The sequence below is a fragment of the Saimiri boliviensis genome, chromosome 20 (assembly GCF_048565385.1).
Source record: "Saimiri boliviensis isolate mSaiBol1 chromosome 20, mSaiBol1.pri, whole genome shotgun sequence".
NCBI classification, from domain to species: Eukaryota; Metazoa; Chordata; class Mammalia; order Primates; family Cebidae; genus Saimiri; species Saimiri boliviensis.
Window position 1 is genome coordinate 30,409,070 of NC_133468.1, and position 13,180 is coordinate 30,422,249.

Below are 13,180 nucleotides of genomic sequence, written 5' to 3' on the forward strand. Positions count from 1 at the left end.
CCCCGGGAACAGAGGACTCAGCAGGGTAGGGAGGCATCATAAAAGCCTGTGACTTGGGGTTGGGCATGGTGGCTCATGCCTGTAATCCCAGCACTTCAGGAGGTCAAAGTGAGAGGATGGCTTGAGGCCAGGAGCTCAAAACCAGCCTAGGCAACATAGCAAGACTCCATCTTTACAAAAAATACAAAAATTAACTGGGCATGATGGAGCCAGCCTGTGGTCCCAGCTACTGGAAAGGCTGAGGCGGGAGGATCTTGATCTCAAAGATGGAATTCAACAGGCAGATACAGGGAGGAGTGTCTAGGCAAAGGGAATCAAATAGCACCTACCTTCATGGGGACAAAAGTGTAGACAGAGAAAGCATGTGTTAGCAAGAACAGAGTGTGGAGGGAGGCTTGACGGTAGGGATCCTACAGGACAGTGAACCCAGAGAGCTAGTGGGAGACAAATCACAGCATATCTAACCCCAAATTCAGCCAAATTGGACAGGCGGTGGATAGGATGGGCACTAATGCCCAGGCAGTGTGGGGAAGACGGTGTCCTTCACTGAGCCTGCGGGATGACAGGCAGGGTACAAGGACCCCAGGCACAGAATCCTGGCTTTTCAAAGGTAAAGCAGTCATCATGCTCTTTACGGAGAAAAAGGAGCTCTGGGTGGTTATCATCGGTATCATTAAATCTCACCCAGTGGCCAGGCACAGTGGCTCATGCCTATAATCTGAATACTTTGGGAGACCAAGGCAGGAGGATCACTTGAGACCAGGATACCAGCCTGGGCAACATGGTGAAACCCCATCTCTATAAAAAATTTACAGATTAGCCAGATGTGGTGGCATGTGCCTGTAGTGTCAGCTACTCGGGAGGCTGAGGTTAGAGGATTGCGTGAGCCAGGCAGGCAAAGGTTGCAGCGAGTCAAGATGGCGCCGCTGCACTCCAGCCTGAACCACAGAGGAAGGCTGTATCTTAAAAAAAAAAATAAAATAAAATAAATTTTTTTTTCATCTCAGGTGGAGAAACAACGCAGCGATCTGTCCCGGGACCTCGAAGACCTCAGTGACAGGCTGGAAGAAGCTGGTGGAGCCACATCTGCTCAGGTACCCATCCCAGCGCGCTCAGAAACCCCCAAGCCCCACCTGCATTTAGGGGAAAAAATGCTGGACTGTGAGCAGTAGGGTAAAGACTGGTTCATTCTTGCTAGGGTTCCTGAGATGAACTTTAGGAGAAACCAATTAATAATTTTCAAATGATGGCTCACACCTATAATCCCAACACCTGGAGAAGCCAAGGCAGAAGGATCACTTGAGCCCAGGGGTTTCTGGCCAGCTTTGGCAACACAACAAAACCCCATCTCTCAAAAAAAAAAAAAAAACCAAACCTGGGCATGGTGACACGTTCTAGTTCTAGCTACTCAAGAGGCTAAAGTAGGAGGATCACTTGAGCTTTGGGAGGTGGAGGCTGTGGTAAGCCACTATGGCACCACTGCACTTCAGCCTGGGTGACAGAGGAAGACCCTGTCTCTCAAAAACAAACAGAAAGAGTTTGCTACTCACAGTTCCCAAGAGGAGGGGGAACAGCATGCTGTGCAGGGCCAAAGAAGCATTGGGTTTGGTTAGAAGGCAGAGGACAGGGAAAAATGTAGGCAAAGGCCTTTACTGTGGCTCCCATGGGAAGGAACAGGTGAGGCAGGGCAAGCAGGCGCCCGACTGGCCGGTTTGGACAATCTCAGTGGACTTCAGGGCTGACCCTCGTTGTCAGTATCTGGACCTGGACTGATTAAGGCAGGAGTATAGTGAGTAGAAACGTGAGAGCCCAGCCGGGCGCGGTGGCTCATGCCTGTGATTCCAGCACTCTGGGAGGCTGAGATGGGTGGATCTCCTGAGGTTAGGAGTTCAAAACCAGCCTGGCCAACATGGTGGAACCCCATATCTACTAAAAATAGAAAAAATTAGCTGGGTGTGATGGTGGGTGCCTGTAATCCCAGCTACTCAGAAGGCTGGGGCAGGAGAATCACTTGAACTCAGGAGGCAGAAGTTGTAGTGAGCCGAGATCACACCATTGTACTCCAGCCTAGGCAACAGAGTAAAACTCCACCTCAAAAAAAAAAAAAAAAGAAATGTGAGAGCCCCATAAAGGAGGTGGTTGGGCGTGTGGGTTCCAGACTGGCTGGTTTGCATTTGAATAGTGTGCTCAAGGGTGAGTTGTTTGCTATCTCTATGAACTGGCTATCCCTAGGGTAGGGCAGGGTGTCCCTCTAGAGATAGCAAAAACCCAGATGTCAAAGCATTGAATATAGAAAATAAAGACATGGTTAATACAGTGGGGTAACCTCACTATTCCACACTTCAAAGGCAGTCCTCTGAGAGGCAAATGGGGCTGAGACCCAAGCCTCACCTCCTGGTATAGGGCTGCGTCTTCTAATTCACATGAAGGTATCATGGAGACCAGCAGAAGCCTTGTGGCCTTCTCTTTCTAATTGCATGTCATCAGCTCTCCTCAGTCACAGCTGCTGGAAGTCTGGGCCCCTTTACTTGGCGCTGCCTGGACTCCATGTCCACTGCCTCATCAACCTGGCCACAGTCCTCTCAGTAAGGGTATGTGCCTAGATCTGAAGCTGGTGCCCAGCTGTGGTCAGGGTCCTGGCAGGAAACAAAATCATTCCACATGATATGAATGACAAAGCATCAACGAAGGGACGGGGATGATTTCTAGCAGTGTAGGAAGGGTTTAAAAACAACAGGGGCAACGGTGTGGTGGCTCATGCCTATATCCCAACATTTTGAGAAGCTGAAGCTGGAGGATCACTTGAGGCCAGGAGTTTGTGACTAGCCTGGCAACATAGCAAGACTCCATCTCTACAAAAAGAAAAATCGCTGGTAGTAGTGGCGGGCCCCTTTAGTCCCAGCTACTCAGGAGGCTGAGGTGGGAGGATTGCTTGGGCCCAGGAAGTTGAGGTTGCAGTGAGCCAAGATCATACCACTGCACTCCAGACTGGATGACAGAGTAAGACTCTGCATTTAAAAAAAAAAAAAAAAAAGGGAGGGGAGGGGATGGGAGAGGAGGGGAAAGGAGGGCATCACAGACTCGGTGGCTTAAAACCTCCAGATGGTATTCTTTCACAATTAGGAGGCTAGAAGTCTGAAAACAAGATGTGGGTAGGGTTGGCTCCTTCTGGAGGCCCTGAGGGAGAATGTTTCATCCCCCTTTCCCAGCCTCCAGTGGCAGCCAACAATCCTTGGAGCTCCTGGCTAGATGCATCCTCCCAATCATAGGGCCTTCTTTATGTGTGTCTCTCTGGGTCCAAGTTTCCCTTTTCTGAAAAGGACATCAGGCGGGGCATGGTGGCTATTGTCTGTAATCCCAGCCCTTTGGGAGGCCAAGGCAGGCGGATCACCTGAGGTCAGCAGTTCGAGACAAACCTGGCCAACATGGTGAAACCCTGTCTTTACTAAAAATACAAAAATTAGCCGGGAGTGGTGGCAGGTGCCTGTAGTCCCAGCTACTCAGGAGGCTGAGGCAGAAGAACCATTTGAACCCCAGAGGCGGAGGTTGCAGTAAGCCAAGATTGCACCACTGCACTGCAGCCTGGGGGGCAAAAGTGAAACTCCTCAAAAAAAAAAAGAAAGGACATCAGTCAGTCATTAGCTTAGGGCCCACCCTAATCCGTATGACATCTTAACCAGCTCTATCTGCAAAGATCCTATGTCCAAATCAGGTTATATTCACAGGGACCCAGGATTAGGACTTGAGTATATCTTTTTGGATGGCACAGTAACACACAACCCCCTCTAAACAAATCCTGTGAACAACCCCTGCACCCCAGAGGCTAAGCATTGGCATTTCAAGTAGGACTTCTTTGAGCAAGGTGCAGGAATATCAGGGGACCGCCGAGCACCCTGAAAAGGCTGGCACTGGCCAGTTCTGCTAAGCCGCTCCTCCTCTACCCCAGATCGAGCAGAACCGCAAGCGGGAGGCTGAGCTGCTAAAGCTGCGGCGGGAGCTGGAAGAGGCTGCCCTGCAGAGTGAGGCGACAGCCTCCACACTGCGCAAGAAGCACATGGACTCGATGGCCGAGTTAACGGAGCATGTGGAGAACCTGCAGAGGGTCAAGTCCAAGCTGGAGAAGGATAAACAGGTCATGAAGGCTGAGATTGATGACCTCAATGCCAGCGTGGAGACCATGCAGAAGTCCAAGGTGAATAACATAAATGTTTGCTGGGCACAGTGGCTGACTCCTGTAATTCCAGCACTTTGGGAGACTGGGGCAGGAGGATCGCTCTTGGGAGGCCAGGAGTTGGGGACCAGCCTCATCTCTACAAAAAATAAAATTAGCCAGGCATGGTAGCATGCACCTGTAGTACTCGGGAAGCTGAGGCAGGAGGATTGCTTGAGCCTAAAATGTTGAGACTGTAGTGAATATGACCGCACCACTGCACTCCAGCCTGGGCAACAGAGGGAGACCGGGTCTCTAAAATAAAATAACCTGCCAGGCATGGTAGCTTACAGCCAGGCACCATGGCTTATAAAAATTAGCCAGGCATGGTGGCACACACCTGTAGTCCCAGCTACTCAGGAGGCTGAGGCAAGAGAATCGCTTGAACCCGGGAGGTGGAGGATGCAGTGAGCCAAGATCACTCCACTGCACTCCAGCCTGGGCAACAGAGCGAGACTCCATCTCAAAATAAAAAATAAAAAATAATAACCTAACTCTGCTTCAATTTCTTCATCTGTAACATGAAGATGATTGTAATAATCCCCACCTTAGAGTGCTACTGTGAAGGCTGCAATATTCCCTGGCACATAAGAAATGGTCAGTAGGCCAGGCACAGTGGCTAATGCCTGTAATCCCAGCACTCTGAGAGGCCAAGGCAGACAGATCACTTGAGCCCAGTTTGAGACCAGCCTGGGCAACATAGTGAAACCCTGTCCCTACAAAAAATAAAAATAATTAGCCAGGTATGATAGCATGTGCCTGTGGTCCCAGCTACTCAGAAGGCTGGGGTGAGATGATTGCTTGAGCCCAGGATGTTGAGGCTACAGTGAGCTATGATTGCACCAATGCACTCCAGCCTGGGTGATAGAGCGAGACCCTGTCTCAAAAAAAAAAAAAAAAAAAAAGACAAGACAATGGTGAACCATTTGGGGTTTCTGAGACCGGGACATTCTAGGACTAGGCAGGTAGCCTGGGAGGCACACAGGAGAAATGGCAAAAATTGAGGAGGAAGTAAGAAGGGTTGGCCTCTCCCACCCGCGACTTCCCCACTGAGTTCATCCTTCCTGAGCAGATGAACGCCGAGGCCCACGTCAGAAAGCTGGAAGACAGCTTATCAGAAGCCAACGCCAAGGTGGCAGAGCTAGAGCGAAACCAAGCAGAAATCAATGCCATTAGGACCCGCCTCCAAGGTGAGCCCTCTCCTCCCTGCAGCTTGCTAAGGACCAGTGTACGGAAAGGAACTGGGATTCTCAGGGAAACATTGCTTTCTTGGCCTTGGAAGATTCCCATCCAATCCCCTTGTGATGAGATGAGATTTTATCCCACCTGCTGAATATTCCAAGTAACATCTTTACAATGCAAAACAGAGAACACAATTCAAAGCATTTTGGTATCCGTTCTCTCACCTACCTGGTGAGATCAGCAGGACAGGCATTCATGCTGACAAAATACAATTTTCAAACATTTTTAAACATGACCCACATACTAATATAAAGCAGACATGTGTCAAGGATTTGTTTAACTCCTTAATGAGGGAACCACAAAAATGGTAAAGCTGCCTTCAAAGAGCATTTGAAAGGCAGAGATTTACAGTCAGCTGGGAAAAGAAATGCTAAAATAACTTTGCTAAGTTAGATGCAGAACTGGTTAATGTCCTACAGGACAATAATACTGTAATCTCTGGGTTTAGTTCAAGGGTTTTTTTTCCGATGCTCGAAGAAATGCACCTTTGTCATAGAGATCCATCTTTGCATCACTAAAACAAAAATAATTGGCAGGCCGGGCGCAGTGGCTCAAGCCTGTAATCCCAGCACTTTGGGAGGCCGAGGCAGGTGGATCACGAGGTCAAGAGATCGAGACCAACGTGGTCAACATGGTGAAACCCCATCTCTACTAAAAATACAAAAAATTAGCTGGGCATGGTGGTGCACGCCTGTAATCCCAGCTACTCAGGAGGCTGAGGCAGGAGAATTGCCTGAACCCAGGAGGCGGAGGTTGCGGTGAGCCAAGATCGTGCCATTGCACTCCAGCCTGAGTAACAAGAGCAAAACTCCGTCTCAAAAAAAATAAAAATAAAAAATAATTGGCAATAACAAAACAAAATTGGCATCTCTATAACAAAAATAATTGGCACCTTTGTCATAGAGATGCATGTTTGCATCTCTGTAACAAAAATAACTGGCAATTTATCAATGTATCAGTTAATTTCTAACTGCAGAAGCTGTACTCTAATCACACAGGAGTAAACAGCAAGTCAAACAAAGGTGCATTTCCTTAGAGAACTAAATACTGCTGACTTCAGGTGGGCCTGTTAGTGCTTCAGTGTGACATCAAGAGAACTTGCAGGCATCCTTTGGTCTTATTTCTCACATTTGGAATTCTTTAACAATATCTTGGCTCAGTGCAGTGGCTCATGCTTACAATTCCAGTACTTCGGGAGACAGACCAAGGCGGGAGAATTACTTGAGGCCAGGAGTTAGAGACTAGCCTGGGGAACATAGCAAGACCCCCATCTCTACAAAAAAAAAAATTTTTAATAGGTGGGTGTGGTAAGCCACACTGGTGGTCCCAGATACTTGGGAGGTTGAGGTGGGAGGATCGCTTAAGCTCAGGAGTTCAAGGCTGCAATGAGTTATGATTGTGCCATTGCACTTAAGCCTGGGCAACCAAGCAATACCCTGCCTCAAAAAAAAAAAAAAAAAAAAAAAAAAAAAAACAGAAAGAAAAGTCAGTATCCCCATTTGATGGATAAGAAAAGTAAAGCTCAGTGACTTACAGAGTAGAACTGGAAATCCTTGCTTTTCCTCTGGGGCTCATGAACTTCTTCCTGGCCTCTGGCTCCAGCAATCTTTCCACAGACGACAGGAGTGTAGGTTCTGGAATGGTGACAAACATATTTTACAAAGGAAATACTCTCTGTCTGTCCCATCATTTCTCCAAACTCCTCTGCTGCATTTCCTGACATGTAGGAAACGGGTGGCTTCATTATCTGAGGCCCCTAGCTCCATGCAGACCACCTGGATCTTGGCAACCCTTGAGCACTTGCCTTTCTCCCGGGCACACTTCATTTGGAGGCTGGTGTGGTGATCCACTGCTCTCCCCATTCCAGCTCAGCTGGCCAAGCCACCGTATTTATTGGGTACTTTAGAAGCAATGCCTTGGGGAACTGAGGATCTAGCTGGGGAAACAGTTCTTCATCCAATATTTCTTCCATTCCCTTCCCACCCAGCTGAAAATAGTGAACTGAGCAGGGAATATGAAGAATCCCAGAGCAGGCTCAATCAAATCCTACGGATAAAGACATCTCTGACATCACAAGTGGATGATTATAAGAGGCAGCTGGATGAAGAGTCAAAGGTTTGTTTGGGGGTAGGGTTGTGGTGGTGACAGAGCCGCCTCCTTAAAGTTATAGTTTACAGCCGGGTGAGGTTGGCTCATGCCTGTAATCCCAGCACTCTGGGAGGCCAAGGCAGGTGGATCAGGAGTTCGAGACCAGTCTGGCCAACATGGCGAAACCCTGTCTCTACTAAAAATACAAAAATTAGCCAGGTGTGGTTGGGCGCCTAAAATCCCAGCTACTTGGGAGGCTTAGACAGGAGACTTGCTTGAACCCAGGAGGCAGAGGTTGCAGGGAGCCGAGATCACACCATTACACTCCAACCTGGGTGACAAGAGTGAAACTCCATTTCAGAAAAGAAAAAAAAAAAAAAAGATTGGTGGTGCACACTGTGCACACCCAGCTAATGAAAGTTACATATTATGAAGATGTCAAAGGAACACAAAAAGTATTTGATATCATAGCAAGTAAAAAAATTAACTACAAAACTATAGTATGTGATGTGTACATACTGAGACAATGTCTCAAATAAATAAATAGGGCCACAAGCAGGATAAAATTTGCCCCTGAAAGTTACGTGATGCACCTTCCCTGTTCCCCTCTCTCTTACACAAATGAAATGAAATTATATATCTTTGTGGACAATAATAGAATGAAAATAAATTATAGGATGAAAGTAAAACCCTGATGGTTTGGATTGGCAATCGTGTGTCTTTCCCCCCTTTCACCTGCCATCACTGCTGCTCCAGTGTTATGTATAACTAAGTGGTGGCCCTGCAGGCTGCAGAAAGCCCCCACAGGCCCTTGACAGGCTGGTCCCCACAGTCTCGCAGCACCGCCGTGGTGAGCCTGGCCAACACCAAGCATGACCTGGACCTGCTGAAGGAGCAGCTGGAGGAGGAACAGGGAGGCAAGTCGGAGCTGCAGCGCCTCGTGTCCAAACTCAACACTGAGGTCACCACCTGGAGGACCAAGTATGAGACCGATGCCATCCAGAGGACAGAGGAGCTGGAGGAGACCAAGTGAGTGTCGTCCTCCTGCTGGTAGAGCCAGGTGGGCTGGGCAGGTGGCGCTGGGGGCCTCACTTCCATGTCAGTCACTGCTGAAGCCAGGGCCAAGCCCAGGAGAAGGATGTTCAGAGGCTCCTTTAAGAGGAGGACAATGTGTCTGGACAATGGAGCCTACTTTGTGGGCCAACCATGGTGGCTCATGCCTGTATTCACAGCACTTTGAGACACCACGGTAGGAGAACTGCTTAAGCCCAGAAGTTGGAGGCCAGCCTGGGCAACATGGTGAGATCCTCATCTCAACCAAAAATTACAAAATTAGCCAGGCATGGTGGCATGTGCCTGTAGTCTCAGCTACTTGGGAGACTAAAGTGGGAGGATTGCTTGAGTTCAGGAACTGGAGGCTGCAGTGTGTAATGATCAAGCCACTGCCTTCCACCCTGGATGACAGAGCAAGATCCTGTCTCTAAAAAAGAAAATTACAGGCCAGGCATGGTGGTCATGCCTGTAATCCCAGCACTTTGGGAGGCCAAGGTGGGTGGATCACAAGGTCAGGAGATCAAGACCATCCTGGCCAATATGGTGAAACCCTGTCTCTACTAAAAATAAAAAAATAAAATAAAATAACCAGGAGGCCGGGTGCAGTGGCTTAAGCTTGTAATCCCAGCACTTTGGGAGGCTGAGGCAGGTGGATCACGAGGTCAAGAGATCGAGACCATCCTGGTCAACATGGTGAAACCCCGTCTCTACTAAAAATACAAAAAATTAGGCCGGGTGCGGTGGCTCAAGCCTGTAATCCCAGCACTTTGGGAGGCCGAGGCGGGTGGATCACAAGGTCAAGAGATCGAGACCATCCTGGTCAACATGGTGAAACCCCGTCTCTACTAAAAATACAAAAAATTAGCTGGGCATGGTGGCGCGTGCCTGTAATCCCAGCTACTCAGGAGGCTGAGGCAGGAGAATTGCCTGAACCCAGGAGGTGGAGGTTGCGGTGCGCCGAGATCGCGCCATTGCACTCCAGCCTGGGTAACAAGAGCGAAACTCCGTCTAAAAAAAGAAAAAAAAAATACAAAAAATTAGCTGGGCATGGTGGCGTGTGCCTGTAATCCCAGCTACTCAGGAGGCTGAGGCAGGAGAATTGCCTGAACCCAGGAGGCGGAGGTTGCAGCGAGCCGAGATCACACCATTGCACTCCAGCCTGGACAACAAGAGCGAAACTCCGTCTCAAAAAAAGAAAAAAAAAAAAACAAAAACCGAGTGGAGGCACACACCTATAGTCCCAGCTGCTCAGGAGGCTAAGGCAGGGGAATCTCTTGAACCCGGGTGGTGGAGGATGCCATCAGCTGAGACTGTGCCACTGCACTACAGCATGGATGACAGAGCAAGACTCCATCTCAAAAGAAAAAAAAAATTACAGAAGTAGACACCTAAGGAAATAAGAGGGGACATGAAAGTGGCTCTCAGCCTCTCTCTTGTGTAAAAGGAGGCTGGCCTGGATGCCCCTGGGTCCATGCACCCAGGGAAACCCTGTGAGTTAGGCACCCTAGGCCAGGCAGCAGAGGGGAGCCACAACAAATTTAATCAAAAAACATAGTCAGCTTAACAAACTCCTCTATAAACTTCTGGGTTCTCTGAACAAATGGCCACATTTTTTCTTGTATAAAGCCAAATTAGATATAGAAAATGGCACACATGCTCGAAGTGTTTCTGGGATCCCAGCCTGCTGACTGGTCCCATCTATTCACTGAAATTTCTGGTAATGTGATAGCAAATAAGGCATAGTGACTTCCAGCTGATGCAATACTTATTTTGTTTTGTTTTGTTTTGCCTTATACTGAAATACACTCCAAGCAGATGGAATACTTTCATCTAAAGCTCTACGCACTTTTTCACCTTGAGCCTAAATTCGCCTTCCTGTGACTTCCACCTCTGTCCTCCAGGCCTTTGTTATGGAGGCTGCTGGGCCCTGCCTGGTCCTTCCCCAAGTCTACTCCTGGGCTAAACCTAAATCTCAACCCCTAAGCTTGTCTCTGCCCCAGACACCCGCAGGGCCCCTCTATCCCCTGACTTAGACCTTTGCTCCTGTGTCCGCTTCTCAGAGAGTCTCCTCCAAGTCTGCATTTGACATTGTCACCCCCTCCCACCTGGACTGCCTGTCCCCTTCCTGGCTCTATTTGTCACCACAGTACTTTGTTCTATAGGACATGTATTGCCTGCCTCCCCCTAGCTCCAGAACAAACATTTTGTTTGTTAGGGCAGATAGCCTAGCCTGTTTTATTCACTGCCACATCCCTAACACCTGCAGCAATCTCTGGGGCAGAGTCAAGAAAATAAGTGTTTGTTGAATGAATAAATAAGAGAGTGAATGTCGTGGCTCTCCTGTAAACATTGCATCTTTTCCAATGTTGGCACCAGAGCTTAGTGCCATGCCCACCACACTGTGACCCCGGCAATGAGAAGGCGGTGCCTGTGAGTGCCTATGTTTCCTTGACAGCCCCTCTGGCCCTCATTTGCAGGAGGAAACTGGCTGCCAGACTTCAGGAGGCAGAAGAAGCAGCTGAAACTGCCCAGGCTCGGGCTGCCTCCCTCGAGAAAAATAAACAGAGACTCCAGGCAGAAGTTGAGGACCTCACCATCGACTTGGAGAAGGTCAGAGGGTCAAATGCTCAAACCTGCCTATTTACCGGGGCAAAGAGTCCACAGCAGGGCTAGGGAGAGACTGTCACACATCTGGGATCATCAGAAAGAAACACGTGGCTCAAGAAGGTGCAGCACAGGGGTGCCTTCAGGAGCGTGCTGGACATGGCTGCTGCTTGAGCACGTGTTCACGAACTCTTCTGAGATCTAACACTCAACAAGCTACTGTTTGAACAGGGCTACAAGACCAAGCACAGTGGCTCATGCCTCTAATCCCAACATTTAGGGAGACCCTATCTATCTCTACAAAAAACAAAAATTATTTTATTTTATTATTTTTAGTTTTTGAGACAGAGTTCCACTCTTGTTACCCAGGCTGGAGTACAGTGATGTGATCTCAGTTCACTGCAACCTCCGCCTCCTGGGTTCAAGCGATTCTCCTACCTCAGCCTCCTGAGAAGCTGGGATTACAAGTGCCTGCCACCACACCTGGCTAATTTTTTGTATTTTTAGTAGAGATGGGATTTCATCATGTTGGCCAGGATGATCTCAAACTCCTGACCTCAGGTGATCCACCTGCCTCAGCCTCCCAAAGTGCTGGGATGACAGGTGTGAGCCACTGCACCTGGCCCCCCAAAAATGTTTAAATTAAAAACTTAGCCAGGTGTAGTGGCACATGCCTGTGGTCCCAATTACTTGGGAGGCTGAGGCATGAGGATCATTTGAACAAGGGGTTCAAGGCTACAGTGAGCTGTGATTGTACTACTGCACTCCAGCCTGGGGTACAAAGTAAGAACCTGTCTCAAATAAATAAATAGGGCCACAAGCAGGATAAAATTTGCCCCTGAAAGTTACACGATGCACCTTCCCTGTTGCCCTCTCTCTTACACAAACTACGTCCCACATACTTTGCATGGCTAACTATTCCTATTTGCATCCCTGGTTCAAACTGAGTTGCCAGTCTCTATGAGAATTATATAAGATTTCCAGTGGCATACACCTCCCTGGTCTTGGTCTAGATGGGACCATGATTTATGCTGGCTGTCAGATGCCAAATGCAGCCCAATGAAAGAATGTGGCTGCATGAAGTGGTCACATAGGCAGAAGGTCGCATCCATGTGAAAGGTTTCAGAAAAAAAGTTCTGGCTCGGTGGTTCATGCTTGTCATTTCAGGACTTTGGGAGGCTGAGATGGGAAGGTTGCTTAAGCCCAAAAGGCTGAGGCTACAGTTAACTATACTTACGCCACTGCAAGCCAGCCTAGGCAACAGAATGAGACCTCATCTCCTAAAAAAAAAAAGAAAAAAAAAAAGCAGACCAGCCTGGACAACATGGCAAAACCCCATCTCCACTAAAAATACAAATATCAGCTGGGCATGGTGGCACACACCTGTAATCCAAGCTACTCAGGAGACTGACACAGAAGAATCGCTTGAACCTGGTAGGTGGAGATTGCAGTGAGTCAAGATCATGCCACTGCACTTCAGCCTGGGCAACACAGCCAGATTCTGTCTCAAAAAAAAAAAAAAAAAAAAAAAAACAACTCCTGAAACTCAAAAAGGTTTTGCTACTCCGCAAAAGAAACAATGCAAAACTTTACAAAAGTTAATATAGCACAACAGCAAATAGTTGCCAGGGAGTTATGAAAAAGATGAAACCTATGGAAAAATAAAGTAAAAGAATAGTCAGATATGAATTGGAAAATGACATGTAATGTATATTACTGCATTACAGTGAAATATATTAAGGGGAGTTAGGCTGAATGTTATATATCTGGAAAGGCCACTGTAGCTCAAACTCCTCATTTTACATTTTACAACTCTCTCATTTGAGAGAATTCTAACCTGGGAAAATAAGGTGGAATGCCCCAGGCCACACATCTCTCAGGGGAAGTTTTAGAACTGGCATGCAACTCTTTGCAGACTCTGTTCTGTGCTTCTGCCATAGGTGTTGAATTATATTCAAATTCCCAAGGAGTCTATAGCCTCAA

The 13,180-nt window shown here is 48.0% G+C and overlaps 1 protein-coding gene across 1 annotated transcript in view; it reads left to right on the forward strand.

Moving 5' to 3' along the window:
- Positions 1-13,180, forward strand: part of MYH16 (myosin heavy chain 16) — a 47,548-nt gene that overhangs the window by 20,003 nt on the left and 14,365 nt on the right. Inside the window, exons 11-15 of the mRNA XM_074390701.1 lie at positions 3,947-4,192; positions 5,283-5,400; positions 7,440-7,567; positions 8,373-8,569; positions 11,071-11,203. Coding sequence (XP_074246802.1) covers positions 3,947-4,192; positions 5,283-5,400; positions 7,440-7,567; positions 8,373-8,569; positions 11,071-11,203 — 822 coding nt within the window. The remainder of the gene's footprint in view (positions 1-3,946; positions 4,193-5,282; positions 5,401-7,439; positions 7,568-8,372; positions 8,570-11,070; positions 11,204-13,180) is intronic.